The following is a 26,934-nucleotide window of genomic DNA, read 5'->3' as shown; positions in this document are numbered from 1 at the left end:
AATTGAAGAGCAAGTGTTGAAACCACCCACATCTGTACTCAATAATCATGCCTATATTTGGAGTGCTGGGGTGAAACATAGGGCACTTACAAGCACATGTATTTAAAGCTGTTCTTTAGTTTGTTTTACTGAGATGATGAGAAAGGAGGAAAGGACCGGAGTGAAATCAATGTAAGGAAATGAGATCTGCAAATAAGGAGAAAAATGAATACAAAGAAAAAAAAAGACAAAAGTCCAGGCATGGCAGATTACACCTGTAATCCTAACACAGGAGGTGGAGACAGGAGGTACAGGAGTTTAAGGGCAGCCTTGGCAACATAACAGATGGTTTGAGCCAGTCTGCTGTCTGGGTTTTATGAGACTCCCATTTAAATAGACAGACAGACAGACAAAAGGCAACAAACAATCCCCCTCCCCCAACCAAACCAAACCAAATGCAAAGAAAAGGTGCCAGGGGAAAGGTGAACTGCCGAATGTGACGTTTCCGGGGGTGTGCGTCAAGAGGGTACAGAAGGAAGGAGGAGCCCTGTGAAAGGGAGGGATCACACGGAGTGACGGAAGCGAGTGCCCGTGGGAAAGCTACCCTGCTACTCACACCGCTGGGGGTGCAGCTGTGTCCCACTGCTAGCCCGGGCACCGGGCAGCTTTCCCAATTCCTGGCTTCTGGCTTCTCTTTACCCCACCCCCAGGGATAATGCCCTGGCAGTGTCTGTGAGGAGGAAGGGAAGTGCTGGCTGAATTAATTTGTAGGCAAAATTATTTCAAGCCAGTGAGGACTAAATATGGACAGTGTTCCTTTACCAACTCTATCCAGGCAGGTCATTTTTCTTTCGAAGAAACAGTGTTAGCATATTTTGTACTGGGATCACTCAGCGCTTCCACTCGCACAAGGCAGACTTTTAAATCGCAGTTAATATTTAAAAATAAAGCATAGAATACTGTATTTGGTTTCCTTCTTGGGCTCCCTCGCCCTCTCTCTCTCCTCCTTTCCTTCCCTCCTCCTCCCTTCTGCCTCACCTCTTCCTTCTCTCTTCCTCTCCTACTCTACCTCTTCCTTCCTTCCTTCTATTCCTTTACTTGCACATTTTCCTACTTGAGGTTATCTATAGACCGTGTTGTTAGGCCAACAGACTTCCCTGTGATTACACAGCATTTCATGAATCAGAAACTGCACACATGCCCATGCATCTATGTAACCTCTCAACAGAGTGTATTTATAATAAGGAGAAAAGCATTTTTATACATTTGAAATGCAGACTTTTCTCCTTGGGGAGCCTTATGATACTTTTTTGAAAGATTATTTATTAGGTATACAATGTTCTGCCTGCATGCCAAAAGAGGCCACCAGATCTCATTATAGATGGTTTTGAGCCACCATGTGTTCTTAACCTCTGAACCATCTCTCTAGTCCACCTTATGACACCTTTATCAAGTCTGTTTTTAATGACTTTGGTTTACTGGAGCCTTCTCCCGTTGATGCAATGATTAAAATTTCAAAGATATGCAAGGTAAGCACTAAGCCATTGGTAGATTGACATTGGCCACATGGGAACATTTAGGCTATGAAATTATGTATCTGCAAGTCAGGATTCCTTTTCCAGAGAGCCTGTAGTTATATATATATACACACACACATATATAAAGTATACATACATATATATGTCAAGCTATATATAGTAAAATTATTCAGTTTATATATTTCTTACAAAATATTATATATACACATGTTATAGATGCACTATAATTGTTATGCATTAAGAGGCGCAGCTTTCAGGGAAAATTTATATTAATTTCAGTCTCAATGTTCTCTACTGTTGTGCGTGTCATGAATAGGTGATGAGTCTGTATGGAGTATTCCTTTGTACCCTTCAAACAAAACCAAAGCAAACTTTAGTCAATGAATTATTCAACTCAGCGAAGGTACCCACAGTCACATCCCTTCGTTTTACACTGAAGACGACAGCAAGCTACCTTTTTACACAACTCCAAATCCTGCAGCAGTCTGCACTTGGGAAGCAGTGCTCAGTTAAGGGTAAGTGTGACCACTGAGTTGTGAGTGTGAGTACACAGGCAAACAGCTCTCGTCTATCTCTAGGGCTTATCAGCTGAATGTTAGGGAACTCTGAATGGACCCTTGAGTTCCCATCCAGGCCATCCGCAGAACAGGCTTTCATAGCTTTACCTGCTGTCAAGCCTTCCATAGTGCAAGGGGAGACTGGCTATTGTCAAGATCATGGGTTGGATTAGGCAATCAGACCTGGAGACACTCGAGGGAGGAAGCTTTTATTTTGGAGAGAAGTGGTGACTTGAGGACATCAAATCACACCCACTGGGACAGTCAAGGTCACTGTCTGTTCAACTCTGGCCATCCACCTGGCAGTGTGGGGTCTGTGGTACCTGTGTGCTGCTGGCCCGATCAGTACTGTCTACACGCCTGATGAGAGCATGTGCAGATGCCTTGTGCTCTGGTGTTCCAGGAAGACATGAGGTGGAGTACCTAGCAATAGTGCTTGGGAAGCAACACTTGGAGGGGAAACCCTGGCCAAATTGTCCTAGAGACCCAGAATTTAGATTGTTAACAGGCTGTAGGGATAAATGACAAAGACAGGTATACTTCAATGGCTTCTCTTTCAGTGACAACAGTCCAGGTTAATTCTAGATGCTTCCCTAGTGAATATGTCATTTGACAGAATTAGGAGGGTCTTTTGTTCCATTTGACCTGCACTTCACAGGTAAGGGGACTGATGCTAACAGCAGTTAGGGACCTGCCAGAGGTCATGCAGCTGGTGAGATGTGTCCAGATTTGCTGGCACACAAATCTGGCATTCTCTGCAAGACTTGCCACCTCTAGTGGGCACCACACTTCTACCTGGTCCAGGGAGCTCACTAAAGACATAAGTAGTCACGTGGCTGGAAATACACTTTGAAGCAGAAGGCAGTGCCACAGGGAATGTGTTTTGTTTCTCTGAGACTGTTAGTATAGTGTGGTGGCATTATGGAACTCACCACAAAGACACTTTCTCTTGCCTTCATAGGGTCTAAACAGAGTCAGCTGTTCTCCTCTGCCAATTGTAAATGGCTGCATTCCCACACACAAATATCAGTCTTCAATGTAATTCTTTTATGCAATGACAAAGCATTTCACAGGGTAGGAATTCACCTTTGCCAACTGGGCAGGTCACTTTGCTCCTTACAAGGCTGACAACACAAAGATCCTGGCTATGGGAGAAAATGTACAAATATCTCTGCAACAGGTATGGGTTTTAGAATTTGAGGACTTACATGATTGCAATCACCTATGCAAAGGAGTTTTGACTCCCTGAAGGTGGTATTTATGGTTTTAAGTATCAGAATTGAAGTCTCAAATGGCTAATTTACTAGCAGTCAAAATCAACCCTGTAAGAAATCAGGTGAAATGATCATATACTTGTGTCCTTTTTCCTATACTTGGCAGGTTTTACTCAAAACTAAAGGCTAACCTCAATTCTAACATACTAATTATTTAATTGATCCTAGAAGAATCACATGGAAGTTCTGAAAATGATGCTGTTTTCAAATCATTTAGAAGCGACAATTTGGCCAGATTCAATAAACATTTAAACCTATATTAAAATCACTAAATAAAAACCTGTGTGTGAAACAAACACACCACGTTAATGATTTGAAAGTCTTCATTTTGGAGGGTGCGGTGGCTCACATCTTTATTCCTAACACTTAGGAGGCAAAAACAGGTGGATCTCTGAATTCTAGGACTGGTCTACAGAGTGAGTTCCAGGAGCCACACAGAGAAACCTTGTCTTGAAGGAAAAAAAAACATTTTATATTTTGCAACATTTATTTATCTTTTATTACATCTGTGTAGCCACTCAGAGTTAGTTACTTCAAAAATGTCACCCACACAGTGATCTTCATTTCACATAGTGACCTTGGGTATTAGTTTTCCCATAAGGGTCAACCCTAGAGAAAGTCACAACAGGAAACTGAAGCATATTGGTGACTGAACTTTCTAAATTGTTCCTTCAGGTCAGATGAAGTAATACACTTCATCATGATTCTTTGGCTTCCCCCTCCTTTCTTTCTTTTTTTTTTGCACTCTTTGGGTAACATTTCTATTTTGTGGATATCCATTGCAACTGAGTAGTGAGATGGCCTTAAAAAAGTCTTTAGTACCGTATTTGTCAAAACCTAAAAGGAGGCGGAATCCTCCAGGGTCATTCTTCCGTCCAGTTGTGCTGGACTGGCTGTGACGTTTTCATAGGTCCTCTTTCTTTTTAAGAATCATTTGCCCAACCATTTGTGATACGTGAGGTCTGATGGCTTCAAGGGGCTCTTCTGGCCTCCAGAACTTCACAACTTGTCCCTCAGGGTTGACCAGATACTTCCAAAAGTTCCACATTGGTTCCTTCTTGGAAGAATCTAAAATTTTCAGAATATGTTTTCATTATTTTTGTTCTTTGTCAAGATTTTCAGTTTTATTACATCTGCACATGTGACAATATTAGAATCAGGTTCTAGGACTGTCATACTATGAAGAACAAAATACAACATTCACACAAAGCAGAGCTCAAGGCTTCAATAACCAGACTTCACTCTTCTTGGCTTTATAGATGGATGTACTGATAAGAGTCAGGACATGAAACAAAGTTATATAGTTTAGATTTGTTGATCTAAACACTTTTTTTTTTTGCTTTGTAGCCTAAGCTGGACTTGAACTTGTGACCCTTCTGACTCAGCCTCTTGGATCCTGGGATTAACAGGTGGGTGAATGCTACCAAACCCAGCAAAACATAACAAGTTTAATATTTAGTTCTCAATGTTTGCATAGCCCAGGCTGGCCTGAAATTCACTATACAGCCTAGACTAACCTTGAACTCACTATGAAGCCAAAGCTAACCTTGAACTCTAAATCCTCCAAGCCTCCACCTTCCCAGTACTGGGATTAGGGGGTTTGTGGTCCATATCAGGTTTGTTTTTAACATTTTAAAATACAAAATATAAAGTTCTTTGGTAATAGGAAGGTCCAAATTGATTTTTTGCACTTAATGAAATAATGTTTAAATATTATTGATTATACAGCTGAAAATGGCAAGGGATTTGAAATGGTCACTTTGAGAAATTATGACATTCTTTTGCTAAATCTTTATGTAATAAATGTGGACTTTTTCATTTATGTCATTTTGGATATGTGTCCCTAATATTGATGCATATGAGAAAAAGATACAGTAAGTAGGGATTGGAGAGACGGTTCATTGGTTAAGAGTAAGTACTAGTCTTGCAGAGGACCTGTGTTGGATTCCCAGCAACTACAGGTGACTCACTACTGTGTGATTCTAGTTTTAGGTGATTTGATGCTCTCTTCTGGACTCTTTGGGCACCAGACACACATGTACAAATACATACATGCAGGGAAAACATTCATATACATAAATGTGAATATCTCTCATAGAAAAGGTACAGTAACTAAAACTAAAATCAGCCCATACTTTGCCTAGTTCAGTGTTTATTTGGATTCACTAAGTTCAGTGGTCCTGGCAAGCCCACGAGAGGGTCATTACTATCTCCCACATTTTGCATATGAGAAAAATGGAGGGCTTGAACTTGAGACTGAGTAAGCAGTGAGTGGTAGAGGCAGAGTTGCTTTCTGTACCCCCTTCCAGAGTCAGTGGACTTGACCTCTGGGTTCTCCTCCCCTGCCTAAGTTCAGTGCAACCTTACACACTGTTGCCTTTTTGGTTCTGTGGGTTGGGTTTCCAGGTTTGCTTGCTTGTCTGTTTTTGGTAGAGCCCTGGTTAGATTATATTGGGATGCTTAGCTCAAGAGATCCTGCTCAACCTTTCCTTCTAGACCCCAGAAAAGAAAGCCACGGCTTCCTGTTCCCTTTGTCACTAGTGCTTTAAACAGATGACTACAGCTAGCTTAATTATAGAGGAAGGCTCACACAACTGACTTCTGAAAATAAGCATGTTATTTTGCTTTGAATTTCAGCAAAACCCCGGTAAAACAACAGGTCAACCTTGAGGATAATGTCTCAGATAAAAAGAGCACCATGAAACTAAACATAAAGATACACTCAGTTAATGATGCTCAGTCACAGATATTCGAGAAGCTTTAGCCAGGGGTGGGGCTACTGCCCCAAAGGCTAAGTAAGTAAGTAGATGATGGGAAGCAGTCACGACCACACCTCACATAAGTCTTCAACACGAATGTCACAAGGAATAAAAGCATATCAGCGTAGATGTCTTTACCATCTAAGAAATCAAAACGCTGATTCCAGGAATGTACAACTTCTAGAAAGCTGCAAGAATGAGGTTCTGAATCTTTGACAGTTTTATGAAGTTTTCCCAGTAAAATATTTTAAAAGAAATAGGAACTATGGTCCTGATCTATGTATCTTTTTTTATCATATGTATGTGTAGTATATGAAATGAAAAGGAATGAACAACATTGAGGCAGGGGTAGATATTTACCAACAAGAAATCTAAACGCAGGTTCTGCTTCGGGCCCTAAAATCTTAATCTTGTGGAAGATGGGGAATGTGACTCCGTAGTTTTTTCTTGCAAAAGATTCTACCTCCATGCTGGACCTGGGCTCCGATTCTCCAAACTGATTGCATGGGAAAGCCAGGACGTTGAAGTGATAGGGCCCAAACTCCTTGTGCAGCTCCTTGAGGGTCAAGTAGCTTTTGTCGGTGTACCGGCAGTCACTAGCCACGTTTACAACTAGGGAAGCCTCCCGGAAAAAGAAAAAAAACCCACCGGAAAGAGAAGCAAAGATTAAAAAAATCCTCCAGACAGTTAAAATCCTAAACCATTTAGGAAGAATACAACCTCTGATTCCGTATTTTTAAACAGATCCAACTCTATTAAAAACCATAGCTCAGATGAATGGACTAAAACACTACAGTTAGATTACGTAGATCACGTAACAAACACTTTTATTAGCGGATCTCGCCATAGCCACACAGCATCTTCTAGATCACAGCATCAGGTCCGCACAAAAATGAAAGCAACTTTCGAGAAAAACAGTTGCTTTATGTGTTGGGCGTTAAAAGCTCTTAGAACTCTGATAACTAAAAGGACAGCTAACGACATTGCTTTGAAAACTACATTCCAATTTACGACTGTAACGCACCCTACCCTGCCGTGACAATAAGGCCGAGGAACAACAGAAATAAAAATCCCAAGACTTACTTTGCCTTTGAACTTTTCCAGAGACACGATCTTTCCTTTGGCATCTTTCACTTCAAAGGAGTAGAAGCTGTTGATTCTCGGTTTCAGGAATTTTAATTGTAGGAGGAAAAGCATCACGGTGCACAGAACCATAGACAGCAACACGGCAAATATCTTTGCTTTGGAGCCGGAACATTTCAGTGGGTAGGCAGCGAAGGGCTCCATTTTGGATGGTTCTTGGAGTCTCAGCAGGCTGGAATTCAAGGAGGGGCTGAAACTTGAAACCCGAGCAGCTTACAGGAGAACCGGAAGGGCTCACAGTCCCTTTGGATGCTAAATAACTGAAGACCCTTCCCAGAACAATCAGATGAAGTCAGAAACGCGGCAAAATTTCAATATATTTGTAATGTGGTTGCAGGGTAACCATTTTTGGCTAAAAAAATTGGTATAGAATTCGTGGATTCTTAACACGCCCCTGTCTAAGTAAACATTTCACCAGCAGGTGGTGCTCTTGTAACTTGGAAATGAGTGCTTAATGCCCAGCTTAGCATCCTATGTGTTCATGGAGCAATGGAGTGCAGATTAATGTGGTCTGTTAATATGACGTGTGACCATAAAGAACTTAAAATTTGTGTATTTATTAACTGTGTTATATGAATATGAGGAACATGCAATAGATCAATGAAAATCTGTAAAGGCTTCATCTAGTGAAGGCAACCGGATGCCAGAATACAGCAAAAATAGAAACTCATAAAGGCAAAACTAACATCCTTTCTCTATCAGAGCTATAGAAACTCATAAAGGCAAAACTAACATCCTTTCTCTATCAGAGCTATAGAACCTCATAAAGGCAAAACTAACATCCTTTCTCTATCAGAGCTATAGAAACTCATAAAGGCAAAACTAACATCCTTTCTCTATCAGAGCTATAGCAGCTTTTTTTCTTCATAGTTTTGTCATCACAGCTGGAAAGATATATACTTTATAACATAACCACACACACACACACACAGTCATGCACACACAGGTACACATATACAGGCACACACATACACAGATACACACACATATGAACACCCAGGCACACACATAAACACACCCTACACAACAATCTCCCTATGTACACACAAATATTCCCCCACATACACACACATACACATATGACCCCACACATACACACACATACATGCACACACACACTGCTGAGAAGTTTCAGGAAATAATTCTTTGAACTACTTTGTAATCCTGTCCATGGCACTTTTGAGACAGCATGGTTCTGACCTACAATTTTATTACTTACCAATGGATTCCAACCTGTAGATAAAACCCAGCATTTTTACAGGAAAAGAGCAGAATTCAGTCAGAAACCGAAAACCATCCCTGCAAACCCACACCTCTGCAGACACAGTCACTGATGCCGTAGCTTCACCTTTGCTTTTCTCTTTGGCTATACCTTGCTATCCGAGGCCCAGTTTTGTTCTGATGGTCACAGTTATTAGGGATGGAAGCCGAAGGCAGCAAAGGGCTGCGTATCCCTCAGCCACCTTAGAGCTCGTTTGCTGTACAGGAAATTCTGAATGGTCCACTTGGTGCCACTGTGTGTTTCCCGGAAGTCTAGTGAGCTGAGACGCTGGCTTTCTGTCACTCCTGGTGCCTTAGAGGGCCTGTCTCCAGCTTCTGGTGTGTGTGTGTGTGTGTGTGTGTGTGCACGCGTGAGCGCTTGTGTGTGCATGTGTGTGTGTGTGTACACGTGCACATGCACACATTTGGGAGTAGTTGAGCAAAGCCTGCAGTTTAGGCTTAACCTTAGGTCTAACCAGCCAGAGAAACCACTTTCCTCCTGCTCCCTGGGGGATAAGAACAGATTCAGCAGGGCTGGGCATAGTGGTGCATGATGGGAATCCCAGCGCTGTGGACCTGAGGTAAGAGGATCACTGTTTTGCCTCCTGTCTGGATTGCACAGAAAAGCTGTCTCAAAAATAAAAACAAGGGCCGAGTGTAGGCAGCACACGCCTTTAATCCCAGCACTCGGGAGGCAGAGGCAGGCGGATCTCTGTGAGTTCAAGGCCAGCCTGGCCTACAAGAGTGAGTTCCAGGACAGCCTCCAAAACAATACAGAGAAACCCTGTCTCAAAAAAACAAAACAAAACAAAGAAAGAAAGAAAAGAAAAAATACAAACAAGGAAAGCAAAAAGTTAAAAGCCAACCACCCACCACCACCACTGCTGCCACCGCTGCCGCCACCACTGCCGCCACCACTGCCACTGTGGTCACCTCCGCCGACCCCCAAACAAGCAAGAATGGACCTAAAATAGGAAAAAAAGATCGTGCAGAAAATATTCCCTTTGAAAGTTATTTCCAGTAAAGAACAAAATTGCCCAGGAAGCCACCAGTCTCTACGTGTGATAGTTTTGCTCTGATGTTGTCCGATTGAGTTGTTCAAAGCTCCGCCTTTCATTATGTTCCCACATTCCTATGTCCTCTGCCTTTCTGGCCCTGCTTTCCAGGTGCGACCTGTGAATCTATTTCATGGCTTTCATGTAGCCCATCCAAGACCTCCCGGCTTAGATTTTTCATTCTTGGCATATGTCTTCATGACGCACACACACCAAAGCTCCAGAGTCTTTAGATTGGAATCTTCTCTGGTCCCGGGAAGGATGTGTGTCGTGTCTCCATGGATACCCTTGATTGACGCTTTATCTAGTTCATCAGCCAGTGCAAGTAAACGACTGGGAAACTTGAAACTTAAAGATTATCCATAGAGGAACTGCTAAACTTGGAACATTTGAACCACGAGGGTCATCCCTTTGAGACAGGGATCCAGAGTGGTTACCTCTGAGGGCTGTTGGTGGGCTGCTCCTCAGAAGGGTCTTTTTTTATATAGTGTGATATTATTTTGAGAAAATAGTTGGTCTAATTTCTTCTACAAAGACCAAGTGATCCAGAATGGAAGAGGTTTGAAAAGGTTAGACCAAGCTGTTTAAACTTGGAAACAGTTGCTGTACAAACCAGCATATTAGATAAGTAGGCACTCATTTATGTCTGAGACACATGCTTGTCTGATCTGAAAACTTGCTGTAGATGAACACTTTAAAATTTTTATTTAGTTAAATATTGCATCTATCTGTAGGAGTGAACCCCAGGAGGGTAGAACTCACCTCAGGGGCCCAAGGCAGGTGGCCACCGGCCACAGAGGCGTGGGCTTCCAATCCCACTCCTGACACCAGATAATGATGATAGCCAATGCTATAGGGGATACAATATATTTATTTACCAGAGAGAGAGAGTCACACAAGCTAGGAGAAGTGTGGCCGGCTTCCAAAAAAGAGGAGGTCCTTTTTCCTTTTGTTTCCTTTTATCTCTATCTGTGCTAATTTACTTGTCTATGCCCTCATGGGTGGATAGCTTTGTGGGGTTCACTCCTACATCTATCTGTATGTCTATCTTTTATCTATATCTATCTATCTATCTATCTATCTATCTATCTATCTATCTATCCATCCATCCAAATCCATCCACCATCTCTCTCTCTCTCTCTCTCTCTCTCTCTCTCTCTCTCTCTCTGTGTGTGTGTGCCCGAGTACCACTGCACATATGTTTAGACCAAGTGACAACTTGTGAGAGATGGTTCCTGGGAGTTGAACTCAGGTTGTCAGATTTGGCGATGAGTGCGTTTAACCCCTGGGCCATCTCACTGGCCCTTGTTTGTTTTGTCTGAAATGGGACCTTGCCTGTGTCCAGACTGGTGCTGAGACTGCAGGTTCTTCCAATCCTCCCAGTTCAGCCTCCACAGAGCTGGACTGCAGGTGGCTATCACCACACCCAACTAGAATGCATTATTACAGCAAGTGCATATTTCTTCTCAAGGACAAACTTGGAGTCAGTGCATTAATTTAATGGTCCTTAAGGCTCAGGAGAGGCAGACACTGAAAGCATGTCACATACATTTCTTGGAAGACCCACTAATAAAACATCCACAACAGTTCAGGAAACCCTTGCCATGGACAGTGTGGGATGAAGGAAGATTTGGCAGGTTTTCTCTGTGCATAATCTGATATCATTTCTCAGTGACTGGGGATTTGTCCCTACTGTATACACATTCTGACTATTCTAGACTGTTCTCAGACAGCACATGTATCACGCTATACATTTCTTTGCAGAGGGATAGTCTAGAAAACCCACCAGCGTTCTTTCAGTGGGTTATGGAGGGTTTTCTAAGTGGGAATGGTTGCTGAAATGATTATCAGCCAGGGAAGCCAAGTCAACATGGGATAAAGTAACTGATGCAGTTAATTGGCCACCTCAGTCTTTGCCAAGGGTGTGAACAAAGTGTAAGCAAATGGGCCAGCTGTGGACAAACGGAAATCAATTACACAGTCATGGGGCACACAGGAAATGGAAACTGAAGGCAGCAAGGAGCTTAGCTCTAAATAAGTCACCTGTGTCATGCCACATTTTATAGAGAAAATATGCACACACATGCCACACATACACACATAGCACACACATGCACACACACCACACATACCACACACACACACACACACACACACACACACACACACACACGGAAGGTGCTTAAGATCAAAGAACTAGTGAATGCAGCAACAGAACAGGATTTAGCACTTTCAGCTTCATAACCAGAATTATTTCATCTGTATGGCACCATTTCTTTGTAACAGCTAAAACACATTTGTTTTGAAGTCAATATGGAACCAAGATCGCTCCAGCAGTCTGGTGAAGGAGTTCTACTCATCAGGAGACCTTTAGTTTTTATAAGAAGTTAATATAGAGGCTGAAAGAGTCTGGGAGTACAGAAAAACAAGAAAGCACATCCATGTGCCTTGAAGTCACCTGGAAGGAGTCACGGGGGAGTCTGCAGAGCAGAAAGTCTAGATAAGGCAGTCTTCATGAAAGCAGCATTTCCAAAAGTGATAGAAGGGCCTCGGGTGGGGGGGCTGGAGAGATGGCTCAGAGGTTAAGAGCACTGACTGCTCTTCCAGAGGTCCTGAGTTCAATTCCCAGCAACCACATGGTGGCTCACAACCATCCATAATGAGATCTGATGCCCTTTTCTGGCCTGTAGGGATACATGCAGACAGAATACTGTATACATAATAAATAAATAAATCTTAAAAAAAAGAAGGGCCTTGGGTGATGGATGGGGGCTGAGGATGCTTGGCTCCCCCAGGAGCAGACCTGGGGGATTGAGAACCGCATAATTCCTATTGGAAAATGAACAGATACTTTTGACTTAAACATTTAAAAAATTGACACACTTAATTCCAGCACTTGGGAGGCAGAGGCAGGTGTATCTCAGTGAGTTCGAGTCCAGCCTGGTCTACAAAGTGAGTTCCAGGACAGCCAGAGCTGTTACACAGAAAAACCCTGTCTTGAAAAGCCCAACCAACCAACCAACCAAACAAACAAAGAACTCCCAAATTTTAAATTGTACATATTTATAGGGTACCAAGTGATGTTTTAATAAATGAATACATTGTATAATGTTTAATTCATGTTATACATGTTTATCTCCTAAATATCATTTGTGGAAAAAATCTGAAATACTTTTAAAAATATTTTATCAATAGAACACTGACAGCTTCAGTTTGGCTATATTTTCCACTAGAATATGAAGGCATCAGGAGTTTTAAAATCTTTTGTCTTTTGAAAAATAAGCGTGTTCATATGTATGTTTGTGAAAATTTGTGCCGTGGCATGTTGTGTGTGGAGGTCAGAGAGCGACTCTGTGGAACTGTTTCTCTCCTTCCACTTTCACGAGGTTCTGGGGATCGAACTCAGGTCAGCAGGCTTGCATAGCAAGCCCTTTACCCACTGGCTCAAATTTTGGTATTTAAATCTATTTTGAAATATTATTGAGACTCTGATTTTCAAGTGTCCTTTGGTCAGAATGCCAGTTCATTGGGTGGGGCTGGGTGTGTGTCAGGACTGTGTTAGGGTGTGGTGGGACATGCCCCAGAGCCATGGGACCATTTTTGTTATTTCTGTCTTTGTCTTGAGATCCCCCCTCCCTCCCTTCCTTCTCTTTTCCTTTCTTTTAAAAATTGCATTTATGTATTTATCTGTTCATTTATTTACTTGTGTATGTATGTGTGTGGGTGCATGCCTTGGCGCACTGTGGAGACTGGAGGATACCTTGTAGGAATCAGTCCTCTCCTACTAGGTGGGTCCTGGGGATCGAACTCAGTTTCTCAGGTGTGGTACTGAGCACTTTTACCCGCTGGGTCATCTCATCTGCTGAGTCACAAGATTCTTGCAAAACTCCATTCCCAACATGCCCTTTCTGGACCTCACAGGCTTTCCCCACCCACTGAATATTTGTGTGTCGGATCATTTATCACCAGACCTGTTTGTTTCTGTTTTCTTGGTCGCTTCATCCTGTGACTTCCTGACCTTATTTTTAACCTTTCTAGGTTCCTTTTTATTTATCTTGGGCTCCGGATTCCTCTCTGTATAGTGTCACCACGATGTGACCACTCAAGGTGGACAAGCTGAGCTGGTGGCCTTCATCCCTTTCCCTCCTTTGTCTTGCTTTTCTTATCTTCCTCTTCCTCTCTATTAATAAATGCTTGAGTCATTTAAAACTATGCGACAGGCATTTCCTTAGCAGGAGATAGATCCTAGAACAAAAGCTTAAAAACATCAAAGATGAGATAGTGCAGCCTAGAGCCAGGGTTGTCTACGTGCCACCTCTGCGTTTTCTGTATTTGCAGATCCTTTGCTATTGCCTTCATAGTTTAACCTAAGTATATTCACCTACCTTGGATTAATTTTTGTATGGGTAAAATTTATGTTGATACGGAAAGGCTAAGACCGTTAAAAGATTGAAACACCTCACTCTATTCCCAATGCAAGGGCTGACTGAGACGTGAACTTTATATTCAGTGTACTTAAGATCATTGAAGTCAATAAAAATTCGTCTCTGCCTTTTGTTGTCAGGTTTTGTCATGGTGACAATATAAAATAAGTTTTCTTTTCATAACTTGCGTTTCTTCAAATAATTGCAGACAGGTCTTTTTGTGTCTTCTTTCTTTGGGTCACACCCTGGCTTCCCTTGCTGCACGTGCTGGGGCGCTGTAGATGTTCATCTTAGCTTCTCTCATCGTGGGCGCTGTCTTCCCGGACCCCAGACTTGGCTTTTGAATCCTGACTTACACTTGTGTCTTCTCCTCCTCCCTTTCTTCTTCCCTCTTCTCCTCTTCCTTCTCAGCCTGTAGTTTTTTATTTTGAAATATTAAAACAGTCTGAAAAGTACATACAATGGAGACGGCTTGACAACAATAATTCGGAGAAGACATTCTGGCCAAGTGCCAGATGCATATTGTAGATGGCAATGTCATGTCACAGTGTCAAAAGGTTGGGTACGCCTTCCAGTCCCAGAACTAGAATATACCTACCCCACCTTGGGCTTCTGATACAGGGTGTCCTGTACAGCACCCGTGTACGCCCTGAAACATGCTTTTGTTTCTCCTGTCCTTGCACTTTACTTAAATGGAATTATACTATGTTTCCTGGCTTTTCTAGCTGTTTCATAAGCCTTGTGCAGTTCACGCTTACTTTACAGTATTCCATTTTATAGATGTATCAGCGTACCCATTCTCCTGTTGACCAGCTCCCTCTTAAAGCACAGTTCTGAGCCTGGACAGAGATCTTCAGCCAACTTCTGACAGTGCGATTTTGATTTCTCTTTTAAAAAATACTTAAAATTTTATGTATACACACACATACACACACACACACACAGCATATGTGAAGGTGCCCTTGAAGACCAGAAGGGGGCACCAGATCCTTTGGAGCTGAAGTCACAGGTGGTTGTGAACCTCCCAACGAGGGTGCTGGTCTTCTGCTAAAGCAGTGACACTCTAAGGGGACCTAAGACTGTACTGCTTTTCGGATTGCATCACACTTTAACGCCACTGATGCTCTTACCCTTGGGTGTCTATATGAGTGGCAACTCTGGACTCCACAGGGCACATCCCTCACAACCAGCTAGAGCGACCCTGCCTGCCAGGGTCTGAACTCTGACAATCTCTAGGCCCCACTTCAGGCACCTGTGTTTATCCTTGACTTTTCTCTCCAGCTCTAGCCCTCACTCTCATGATGTGATGTGATGTGTGTGTGTGTGTGTGTGTGTGTGTGTGTGTGTCTTCCATCTTACTACCCTGGAGGAGGGCACTTGTTCTTGTTATTGGGAAGTATAGAAGAACAGTTTTCTGGGCGGAGCATTTTCTTGTGTGTTTAAAGATCACTGATGAGTCGGGATGTGTCATCAGTATTCCTTGTTTGTCTGACAGACTAGCACCCTTACTGTGTCATTTGCATAATGCTCCTCTTTATGCGAAAAACCTTTGTTTTATCTTATCCAACTTGAAGCTTGTTCATATCAGACAAGACAAGGATGCTCACTTCCGACCCTCTGGACTCTTTCTTCGGGCCCCTCTGCCTCCTGAGCGTGATTGGCTTTTAGGAGCAATGATGCATTCACTTAATTCTCTGCGTAAATGACTTAACTCCATTAGCTTCCACTAGTGCCCACTTGAGGCGGCAGTGATGAGATGCGCGTACCTGACTGCTGGTGTGCTCTAAGTGTTCTTAGTAACTCGGGGTGCTGGCACGCTGTTGGAGCTGTGGAAGGCCACTGGGAGCTGTGCATCAGCTTCCTGCAGTTGCTGAAAGAAATCACCCAAAACTCCTCCGTGTCTTGCAAATTTGGAGGTTGGAGGCCAGTCTCTTGACACAGAGGGAAGTATCAGCAGGCTTTGCTTTCTCCAGAGCGCCTGGAGCAGAGGTGTCTTGTCTTTCTTGGTTCTGGTGGCTGTTGGTATTTTCTGGCTTGTGCGTGTTACTGCTGCCTCTCTGCTTTGTGGGCATAGTGCCCTCTCCTCTTAGTCTGGTTCAGTCTCCCTCTACCTTCTTATCAGGACAAATGATGGTATTCAGATAGGATGAAAGGGTAGATTCCCCGACTTATGCAAATTAATCCACAGCTTAGTGCTGTATGTGGGTACCTCATGTGCAAAGCCCCTTGGCTGCAGAAGATGATGTTGATCAGGGATTAGGATCTGGAATCCTGGGGGATCATTACTTGGCCTCAATAGGCTGTCAACCCAGTGTGGCACAGAGTGAGGCCATGTCCTAGATGTGTCCCTGAAGGAGTTGTTGGTGAACCCAGCTGTGAATGTGAGCCAGTTGTTACCTTGGAAGAGAGTTCTGGACAAGATTTCAAGTAGGAATCATTTAAGATGGACAGAGTGACAGTTGCCAAGTTGGAGGAACACAGACATGTCAAGGCAGTGTGATTACCAGTGTGAAGTTTATTGATCAATTTTTTCATCTGATATACCATCAAATTTCTTCTCTCTCCTATTTTAAGTTCAAAATCATTTTGCCTTGACATGCATATTTAAATTCTAGAACACCAAGGAATTTTGTAAGAGAGGTCTGTCTTCCTTCCAATATGGCGGCTCTTCCCTTTCTTAGTCTCTGCCAGTCTTAGATGGCATTGTTGGGAGTGCAGACATTGTCTGGATATGCCCCACCAACATGACTTGCTTAGTCCCCAAAGTTCTAAACTTTAGATCCAGCAAGAAAACTGAAATGTATCACTGTGGCGCAATGGCTAACACATTGGACTTCTAGTGGCAAGGAAATTGGAGAGAGAGGACGTTGACGGTGCTCAGTACAGCGCCACTTCATATCCTGTTTCACACTGATGTGTGGTGACGATAAGTCACACAGGATCACTCTAACTGTTTCGGTCTATCTAAAAACTGTGGATGGAAGCTGCGATTATGAAATGATTTTCTGGTGTTTAAAAAATAGAAAAAAATTCTTCAGGCTCACAAAAGTTAAATCTCATGCATGTAATACCATGCAATTTCATTGGAAAGAACTTTTACCTTTGCCTCTTCGAGACCACTAGAACTTTCAGTTTTCATTGTTCACCAGGCTTTTGGCTCGGTCACCACATACTCCAGCTTTAAGAGCAACTTTGTGAAGAGGCTGTCTGGGGAGATTCCTGCGGCCAGCAGTGCCATCACAAGATGGTAGTGTCTAGCAGTCCCATTACCACAAGATGGCAGTGTCTAGCAGTCCCATTACCACAAGATGGTAGTGTCTAGCAGCCTCATCACCACCAGATGGCAGTATCCAGCAACCCCATCACCACCAGATGGCAGTGTCCAGCAGCCCCATCACCACCAGATGGCAGTGTCCAGCAGCCCCATCACCACTAGATGGCAGCCAAACCAAGCCAGGGACCTGGAAGCCTGTTCCTCTGCAAAGGAAGGCTATTCCTCCAACATCCCTGAATCTCCATCAGTGCTGAAGATAACCCCAGCAGTGGACACCCAAACTCTACATGAGTCCAATTTTAGGCTTGCAGTTAGTTTGTAAGCTCAGATAAGTTGCAGTTTCTTATGTGAATTGTCCAAGTGCAAAGGCTACAATAGACCATGCTGCCCTTTCTATAGTGTAGTGGTTGTCATCTTCAAATATATTGTGCTTTAAATATGCTCAAGGAATATATATATATATATATATATGCACATATATGCATATATGTGTGTATTTCTGCACTATATGAAAATGCCTTTTCTTTGAAGACTCTATAACAGTGAGTGGTTCTCAACCTTCCTAATGCTGAGACCCCTAATACGGTTCCTCATGTTGTGGTGACTCCCAACTGTAAAACTGTTTTATTGCTACTTCTTACTACTGCTGTAGTTTGGTACTACTATAAATCATAATGTAAATATCTGATATGCAACACCAAAGGGGTTGTGACCCACATGTTGAGAAATGCTGCTCTAGAATATTAATGACTTTGGTAAGGTTCCTGGTACATGAAAGTTTGAAAAAATATATTATAATTTCCATTCTTCAGGAGCAAATGTGTCACCTAATGGTTTAGTTCCTGTTCTGTTCTTTAAAGGTCCCATGCAACACGGTCATAATTATGACTTAGCATCTTTCCTGTTTTTTCCCTCCCTCCCTCCCTCCCTTCCTCCCTGCCTCCCTCCCTCCTCCTTCCCTCCCTCCCTCCCTCCTCTGTCTCTCTTTCTTTCTTACATGTAGCTCTGGCGGGCATGGAACTCACTGTGTAGTTCAGGCAAGCCTCAAACAATTTCCTTGCCTCAGCCTTCCAAGGGCTGAGATGGCAGGCGTAAGCCACTGTACTTGTAAGACTGATGTTGGCAGTGGCACCAGCATCTTCCTGAAAGACTATGGTTCTGAAGATTGCAAAGGGACCCAAATCTTCATAAGTGGAGCGGTTTCCCACATAATGACAAGTAGCAACAGCAGAATTTACCTGATGGGGGCAGGGGGAGACTTAGGAGTGTAGGAAATCTTTTGTATTTCCCTGTAGTTGAGGAAGTTTGGATATTCATTGTTTTAGGGGAATTTCTTGCTAAAATTAGGGGCTTCCTGGCTCTTTCAGAACTTGAAATGAACTTACCATTTGTTTCTTAATAAAGCAGTGTGTGAAAAATTGGAAACCCCAAGCAACAGTCAAAAGGAGTTTACAAGAGAGCCCATTCCACTTTCTACTTCAGTTAGTACCGGGATATAAGCATGCATCTGGATTCTAGATACTTTCTGGAGGGATTTCATTTTATTTCAGAGGAGCAAATTTGGAAGGAGCTTCCATCCTGTCTGCAGAGCTTTCTACCTGCTCTACCTTCAGAGAAGTTCATTTGCTCTGCGCAAAAATTGTCATCTCCTGCTTTCTGAGACACTGACAGCTTCCAAGCACCGCCTCTGTTTTTTTTTGTTTAGTATTTCTCTCTCTCTCTCTCTCTCTCTCTCTCTCTCTCTCTCTCTCTCTCTCTCTCTCTCTCTGTCTCTGTCTCTCTCTCTCTCTCTCTCTCTCTCTCTCTCTCTCTCTCTCTCTCTCTCTCTCTCTCTCTCTCTCTCTCTCTGTGTGACCACATGTCATGTCATGGTATGCATATGAAGCCAGAGGACAACTTTGTGGAGTGTCTTCTCCCATTGCACCTTTTCTGGGTCTAGAGATTGAGTTCAGGTGTCAGGCTTTCTCTATACCCACAGAGCCATTTTGCTTTGAGCATGGCCTTTTGTCTTGGGTTTCTATTGTTGTGAAGAGACGCTATGGCCACTGCAACCCTAATAAAGGGAAACATTTAATTGGGACTGGCTTGCAGTTCAGAGGTTTAGTCCATTGTCGTCATAGCGGGAAGCATTGTGGCATGCAGGCAGGCATGGTGCCTGAGAGAGAGCAGAGAGTTCTACATCTGGATCATCAGACAGCAGGAAGAGAGAATGACACTCATCCTGACTTGAGCATCTGAGACCTCAAAGTCCACTCTAGTGACACGCTTCTTCCAGAAAAGCCACCTACTCTAACAAGGCTGCACCTAACAGTGCTGCTCCTTATGGGCCTATGGGAGCCGTTTTCACTCAAACTGCCACACTTTTCCTCTGTCATTTGAGGTTCTGAGGCCTAGCCTTTCTCTACAGTCTTCTAAAAGATAGCCCAGTAATTAAGTGTTTCAAAACAAAGAGCCAAATCTGGAACTTTGAGGGACATTTAATGTTTATTCCCTCTCTTCTTCCTTAAACTAGTGTTCATCTCTTGCATTTTGAGTCCTGGGAACTAGGGTGCCAGGCTCTAAGAATATGAGTGACAATCTATCAAGCTCATAGTTGTCCAAAAGCACAAAGTATTGTTACATGTCAAAAGGTCAAGATTTTCTGGAGATCCCTTGACCCATGTGATGTGACATATATATATGTATATATACATATGATATACATGGTAGATATCTAGTATTTGAGCAGTTTGACAGGTACCCCACTAAAGCAAAATGTCTGGTAAAGTCTTGATAAGAGACTATGTTCTAGTTTCATATATGTTGTTTGAAAATATTCTTACAGAAAACAACTTAGGGGAAGAGGAGTTTATTTGGGTTACAGCTCTGTCATTTTGGGTAAATCAAGGCAGGGACTTGAGGCGTCTAGTCACATCACATCTAGAAGCAGAGAGGGATAAATGCACACATGCATGCCTACTTGCTTGTTTTCTTGTGCTTGGCTCAATTTCTCTACTCATACACAGTTCAGAATCCCCTGCCTAGGAAATGGTGCCACCCATAGTGGGCTGGGTATTCCCACATCAATTAACTTAATTAAGGCAGTCTTCTGTGGGTACACCACAGACCAACCCACAGACAATCCGTCATTGAAATTCTCTTCCCAGGTGATTCTAGATTGTGACAAGTTGACAATTAAAGTCAACCATCACAGAAAACTTATGAAAAATACTGGTGTGAATAAAATTGACCTCTGTTTCTTAGATAGAATTTCACTGTTGCTATTGCCAACCTACATTTACAACATCTTTCTGTAACAGGAGGGAGGAGAGACAAAGCGATACGTAGGGATAATGTAAGGAAGACCAATGACTGGTAACACAAGCATCTTACAGTGATGTCAGAGCAGGATGATCATAGCTTGATAAGACGCTCCTTGCAGCATCCTTTAAGCTGCTGAACTATTTTCACCTATTCTGAAAACCTGTTTTTTCCATGAAGCGTTTTCACGGCTACTGCTGCTGAAGGTAGAGTCAGGACTTTAACGCTGGCATTTCCTCTGGGCTCTAGAGGACACTGAGGCAGTTTCTTGTGACTGCTCATGTATGAGCCTAGAGATGTAGTGAAGGCCCTGTCCATTCCTCTTTGCTTTTCCCCTAGAATTTGGAGTGAGAACTCAGACTTTCACAGTCTCATCTCCTGAGAACATGCCATACCTAGTCAGACCAGTAATCTGAGTGACTGTGTGTTTTAAAAACTAGATTCAAAGCTAAATGCTGAGTTCTGAATATGAGGAAGGGACTGCCTATGCGCCCTGGGAGCCAGCACGAAAATGATGGGCAAGTGAAGGACGTGGGTAGGACACCGCACTAAAGACAACACTCCCCATAGTACAAGAGAAGTGTTGAAGACCACTCAGAAGGGAATAACCACCAAAGCAGGGAAGATTAATACAGCAAGACTATATTTACCTAGTCTGCTTCTTCTCGGTCACACCCTTGGCTTGACCTAAAGGGGCCACCTAAAAAATATCTCAGCATCAATTTGATTCTTCATCTATCACAGGTTTTTTTTTTTTGTTTTTGTTTTTGAGACAGGGTTTCTCTGTGGCTTTGGAAGCTATCCTGGTACTAGCTGTTGTAGACCAGCCTGGCCTCGAACTCACAGAGATCCGCCTGCCTCTGCCTCCCAAGTGCTGGGATTAAAGGCGTGAGCCACCACCGCCCCGCCCAGGAGGCAATATTTTATCAAAGGGTTTAAACTAGAGAAGCCACAAAATCACACTTTAGTCAAGACCATTCATCGAGTGTATGTCTCTGAGTTTAGTATGCATATTGTGCAAGAGGAAAGAATATATTGACTGTAAATTCTAATTATTTGAACTCATATGAAACTGAAAATAAATACACAGAACAGTCCTTTCATTCAATTTTCTTGTTGAGTATGAGCTTAGGGATGGGTGATGGTCAAAGTATGAAAATTCTATGAAATAATTAGGGGTGCTGCTGGGCCCCATGCCTGGGCAAGCTTGTCACTGTTACTGTTTTCTCACCTTCTAGTGATGATTAGTGTGTCACTGCCCAGTCCCTTGGGACTATTCTGTTCTCGTACCATGACTAATAACTGTTCACAGAAATGTTGCTGGATCTGTGGACACACAAAGAACTTGACATCTCTTGGAGCAATTGTTAAACAAAAGTCATTGAAGAACCTGGGCATAGGGTCATGAAAATGGCGTTACTGTCCATCTGTGAGCATCTGTTGCCATGATTATACAGAAGTCAGACAGCATTCAGAGTGAAGACAGCTTTGCAGGAAACCTGTAGTCTTCTAGTGGTCCTCACTGATGTTCTGGAGGGTGTTGGCACAATGAGAGCCTGAGTAGTTGTTGGAACTCCCAGAGCTCATATTAATTGGGCTAGTCCCAAGTTGCTAATTAAAGTATGTAAGGGAAAGCTCACATACTCAAGATACTGGGGGGGGGCGTGGACAGTATCTTGAGTATGTGAGCTTTCCCCTACAAAAGTATAATATAGATCTCACATAAGAAAGGGAACCCATGGGTACCCAAAGAGAAGCACATACAGGACAATGCCTTTGTCAGCTCTGTGGGATTATGTGTGCTTTTGAAGAAATGCATCTGTGATGCTGCACTGAGCTATTGACCAGCAGACTATGTTAGACATGATGCTGTAGATCAGAAGTTCTCAGCCGAGGACGATTTTGTGCCTCACTGCACATATGGTAGTGTTTTCCATTGTCATGACTCTGAGGAAGGCACCATACTGGGTGCAGGTCAGCTATGCTGCTAAACACACTGTGAAGCACAGGACAGTCCCTACAACAAGGTATCGCTACATGCCTTGACATGCCAATAGCACTGAGATCGGGAGACTTCTTGGCAGTCACATGTTCTGTCTTGAATACACAAGAGTCACGATTCTTTGGCTGGCAATGGTTACTTTTGATAAATTGAGGAGTGTGAGGATTTGACGCTCTAGTCTTCAGTAATGTCATTTCACGTTAAGGAAAGCTATTACAACTCTTCCTCTTGGCATTATTTAACCAACAGTGAGCCCAGGTTTGAATTCTCGACTTCACTCTCCCTGTGTCTTCCATCCTCCTTGTCTGTCTTTTATAGTATGACTCTGAATCCGGTCTGTCTGGATGCTGTCTTGTGAAGCTCTTCCTGTCCCTGTATCTGTGTCTGTCTGTCTTTGTGAATATCCGAGTGTGTGTCCCTAATACAAGCTTTCCTCTTTCCCTATTGATCAGCGCAGAAATATCACATGGGGAAGGAATGAAGATAGATGCTGAACAAAAGTCTTTAGCAGAGTTTTATAAGGGACTGAGTTACTGAATCCAGCTGCTCCAGATGACAAACAGCACTACAACCTTCATTGTTTATCTAACAGTATCTTTATGTCACAGTCAATATTTATGGTGGATGTTCATTTTATAAGGCTGCTTTCAGCCTCTATTTGCTGTTTCCAGAAAATAATTATCATAACATACATGCGTACCTATTATGTCAGGGGCAAGGTAGAACACATCACTTAAGGCCACAGCTATGGAATCTTAGCTTATACTGTAAAAGCTGATTACATGGGAAGTCCAAAGGCAAGTAAGGTTAGAAGTTACATTGCTCTCTTAAAGGCAGGTTGAACAAACAGGCTGAACACACAGTAGGATAGCAGCCTTAAGTCTGAACTGACTGCAAGGTGCATTAGTAACTATGACTGAGGTCCAGCAGAAGTTCCCATCTCTTAGACTGTAATGGAGATTTTCATCACAATACGTTGTGACAAAGGAGGAAGCCCAAATATTAAGATGCTTCTGAGAAAGACAGTGACGTCTGGGCTGTGGAGGCCAAAAGAGAATCTTCTCCACTCTGCTTTTCTTAGTCACCATTTTATCTTTTGAAAATTCGGATGCATGCTTTTTTGTATTTATTTCTAATTTTCCTAGTTGGTTTTAATCAAAGTTGGGCAAAAGGATGTCAGAAAACATTAAATGTACTGCCCCAATACAATTATATTATTTTTGTGTGTTCATGGAAAGTTAGAATATTACCTTAAGCTCTTTGATGTTGCTTATTCCTCATGAGTAAAGGTGCCAGTGACTTGTGATTGAACTATATGCTAAGTCAGTTTTGGGGCTGGAAGAATGAAGAAAGGCTTTTACTTTAGCTGGGTTATCCCTACTGAGTTGTGGAGTTGCTGAGGCTGAAATAGTCTATGTGAGAGTGCGATTCTCACCACTAGTCATCATGCTGTGAAACCCTTGACCTCTCTAGTGAACTCTCAGTGGCAGTGTGTTCCTCACACCTGAGATGCACACGTGTGCTCCTAGAGAAGCGCTCTCTTTGTGTGCATTTGTTTCCAGAAATGCCTAAACCAGCTGGGTTTTCAACCCAGAAGGAAGTTCAGTAAGGGAATGGGAGAAAGCATCTTTGTGTCCGGACAGGTATGGGGCAGAGACTTGCATTATCCTTGTTCCAGCCCTCTTTTCTCCCTGCCTCTCTCATCCCTTCTGTACTTTAAAATGGTATGTATATGCATCAGAGTAAACCATCATCATTATACGATTTGCATAACTCCCATAATTCTCTGCTCTGGCCACCTTCACTCCCTAGTCCCATTTTCTAGAGGTTATCGTTCTCAGTTCTCACTTCAGCTCTTAGGCCTTTCTCTGTGTCGCTGGCTGTTCCTTGTGATTTTAGGTTTCGTGGGGACTTTGGCACAAAGTAAGAACAAACACTCAGGTCCCCTCTTGTCTTACCGTTTCTCCAGTCTCTTGAGGTATATATGCTGTATTTTGCAAAACCAGAGCAGACTCATTAGTCAGTGTCCATATCCTGTTATAACTATATTTACTATGAGCAGCCTTCTCTAGTCTGCCTGTTTCCCTGCTTGACTTTCTGTTTTCATTTCACATTTCTGTGAAGCTGTTGTTTCCCACTGGCATCCATGTTCTGTTTCTCAGGACTGACAACCCGACCACACACTTGCTCACTCCACTTTGCTCTTCCCTGGTGTCCCTCAGCCAGTCTGAAGACTGTTGAGTTGGCCAGCCGCAGAGCTATAATCCTGGGACTCCTCTCTCTCTGACACCAGATCCACTATTTCTGGAAATGCCTATGATACTCAAATTTGAGTCATAGTTTGACTGGCTGTAAATTCCAGTTTCACCCAGCAATGTGGAGACAGATAGCCTTTTCTAGCTCACATTGTTGACACGTCTCATTGTATTCTGCGATCCTGTATTCTGTATGTAACCCCCACCCCAAGCCCATCCCTGAACCCCAGCCACTGTTAACAGTCTCTCCTACCACCACCGTTTTAGAATTCCAGGATGATAAACCTTGGTGTTAATACCCACCTCCACCTCATTGGATGTTAAAAAGCACCATTTGGTGGGCCTTTTCATACACTAGAATTCTCTAATTAGGCTTTCATGATTTTGCCACTTTTTTCTATTTTAAGCTAATTATTGATACTTCTGATTTTCCTGTCTTCTCTGTTCTATTTTTTCATCTTATTGCTTTCCCTTTTTCTCCTCTGGTGAATTACTTACCAGCCTTGTTACTAAAATTTAAATTTTGGCTATCTCAGTTAAAAATTTTTTTCTTGAGAGAAGGTTTCACTATGTAGTTGAGGTCAGTGTCAAACTCTCTATGTAGCTCAGGCTGGCTTACAACTCACAATCTTCCTGCCTTTGCCTGAGTACTGGGGGTACAGGTCATGCTCACCACTAAGGATGCCCTAGCTTTAATACTTACAGGGTTTTTTTTTTTCAGCATTCTTTCTCTTATGTTCTTTTTGGGCTATTAGTCCTTCATCTGCCTTCCAGAAAAATGTTGTGGCCTGTTGCCTGGGGCTGAGTTCATGCCCCCTCCTCCTCCTCCTCCTCCTTCTCTTCCTTTGTTTTTCTTGACAGGTCTTCTCTGTGTAGTCCCAGCTGTCCTGAAACTCACAGAGATGCACCTGCCTCTGCCTCCGTGTTCAGGGATTAAAGGCAAAGCTTCACAGGAGGCAGCTCCTGCAACTTTAAAAAAAAAAAGATTTATTTATTATGCATACAGTACTCTGCCTGCATGTATGTCTATAGGACAGAAGAGGGCACCAGATCTCATTACAGATGGTTGTGAGCCACCATGTGGTTGCTGGGAATTGAACTCAGGACCTTTGGAAGAGCACTCTGTGCTCTTAACCTCTGAGCCATCTTTCCAGCCCTGCTCCTACAACTTTTAAGTGTAGCAGCTGTGCCCAGCTGGACGCAGACTGAGGGGGAGGGGTTGGAAGTGTCTCTGGATGGCCCCGCAGCTCTGTGGGGTAATTACTAGAGGTATTTTCCAGAAGCTTCTCGGGGTAGCCCACATTTAGAACACATAAAATGCCGTCTCCGAGCCCCACGGCATTCTCCTCCCTACTCTTACTCTCCTTTGGATGTGTTGTGTCATCACGGTTAGCGAGGGTTGCAGACCTGAGCTCTGTATGAGGAAGCGGTTGAGATAACTAGTGAATGTCAAGAAACACTCTTGGTGTTTCTCCTTTTGTAATAAAATCTTTTAAATATGGATTGGACTCCATATACAAATGTGGAGAGAGACACACACACACACAGAGACAGAGAGAGACACACACAGAGAGACACTCAATTCTCAAGAGCTTTTCTGCTTCTGTGTTCTCAGTTTTTCACAAAAAAATGAAAGCTTTAGGTGTTGTATAAAAAACACACAGAAGCACAGCTTCATTTTCTAGACCTTTGTACATACTTAGTTTTCAAGCCTTTATTTCTTGGCAGTAAAATGGGAGGTGGGGGATGCAGTTAGATATGTAAGAATGAGCACAAGAAGTTTCTCCTCCTCCTCCTCCTCCTCCTCCTCCTCCTCCTCCTCCTCCTCCTCCTCCTCTCCCTTTGTTTTTCTTGACAGGTCTTCTCTGTGCAGTCCTGGCTGTCCTGAAACTCACAGAGATCCACCTGCCTCTGTCTCTGTGTGCTGGGATTAAAGGCATGAGCCACCACCGCCCGGCTAGTAACTGTATTCTTATAAGACACTATTTGATAGAATGAAAAATATCGTTTGAAGACTGGGAGAATGTATCGTTATTATTCTGATACTTTAGATAATATATAAATCATACTATAGCTTGTATACATATGTAGCATCCTTTAGTATGTGTGTGTGT

General features: G+C 43.0%; 1 protein-coding gene across 2 annotated transcripts; it reads right to left on the bottom strand.

The window, feature by feature from the left end:
• Window positions 1–3,816: 3,816 nt before the first annotated feature.
• On the bottom strand, window positions 3,817–7,622 carry Gpx8 (glutathione peroxidase 8 (putative)). 2 transcript variants are annotated; one of them, XM_005065529.4, is made up of 3 exons: window positions 7,191–7,605; window positions 6,468–6,729; window positions 3,817–4,416 (listed from the first exon to the last, which is right to left on the bottom strand). In XM_005065529.4, the coding sequence occupies exons 1-3, from the start codon at window positions 7,392–7,394 to the stop codon at window positions 4,253–4,255; spliced, it is 630 nt and encodes a 209-aa protein (XP_005065586.1). In that variant the 5' UTR covers window positions 7,395–7,605; the 3' UTR covers window positions 3,817–4,252. The 2 variants fall into 2 exon arrangements, with proteins under 2 accessions (XP_005065586.1, XP_012980902.1); XM_013125448.3 differs by lacking the exon at window positions 6,468–6,729 and having other exon boundaries at window positions 7,191–7,622.
• Between the last annotated feature and the right edge of the window lie 19,312 nt (window positions 7,623–26,934).

The sequence above is a fragment of the Mesocricetus auratus genome, unplaced genomic scaffold (genome assembly GCF_017639785.1).
Source record: "Mesocricetus auratus isolate SY011 unplaced genomic scaffold, BCM_Maur_2.0 Super-Scaffold_100020, whole genome shotgun sequence".
Taxonomy (NCBI): domain Eukaryota; kingdom Metazoa; phylum Chordata; class Mammalia; order Rodentia; family Cricetidae; genus Mesocricetus; species Mesocricetus auratus.
The sequence above is the reverse complement of the archived record's forward strand: the minus strand, read 5'-3'. Positions and strand labels throughout refer to the sequence as shown.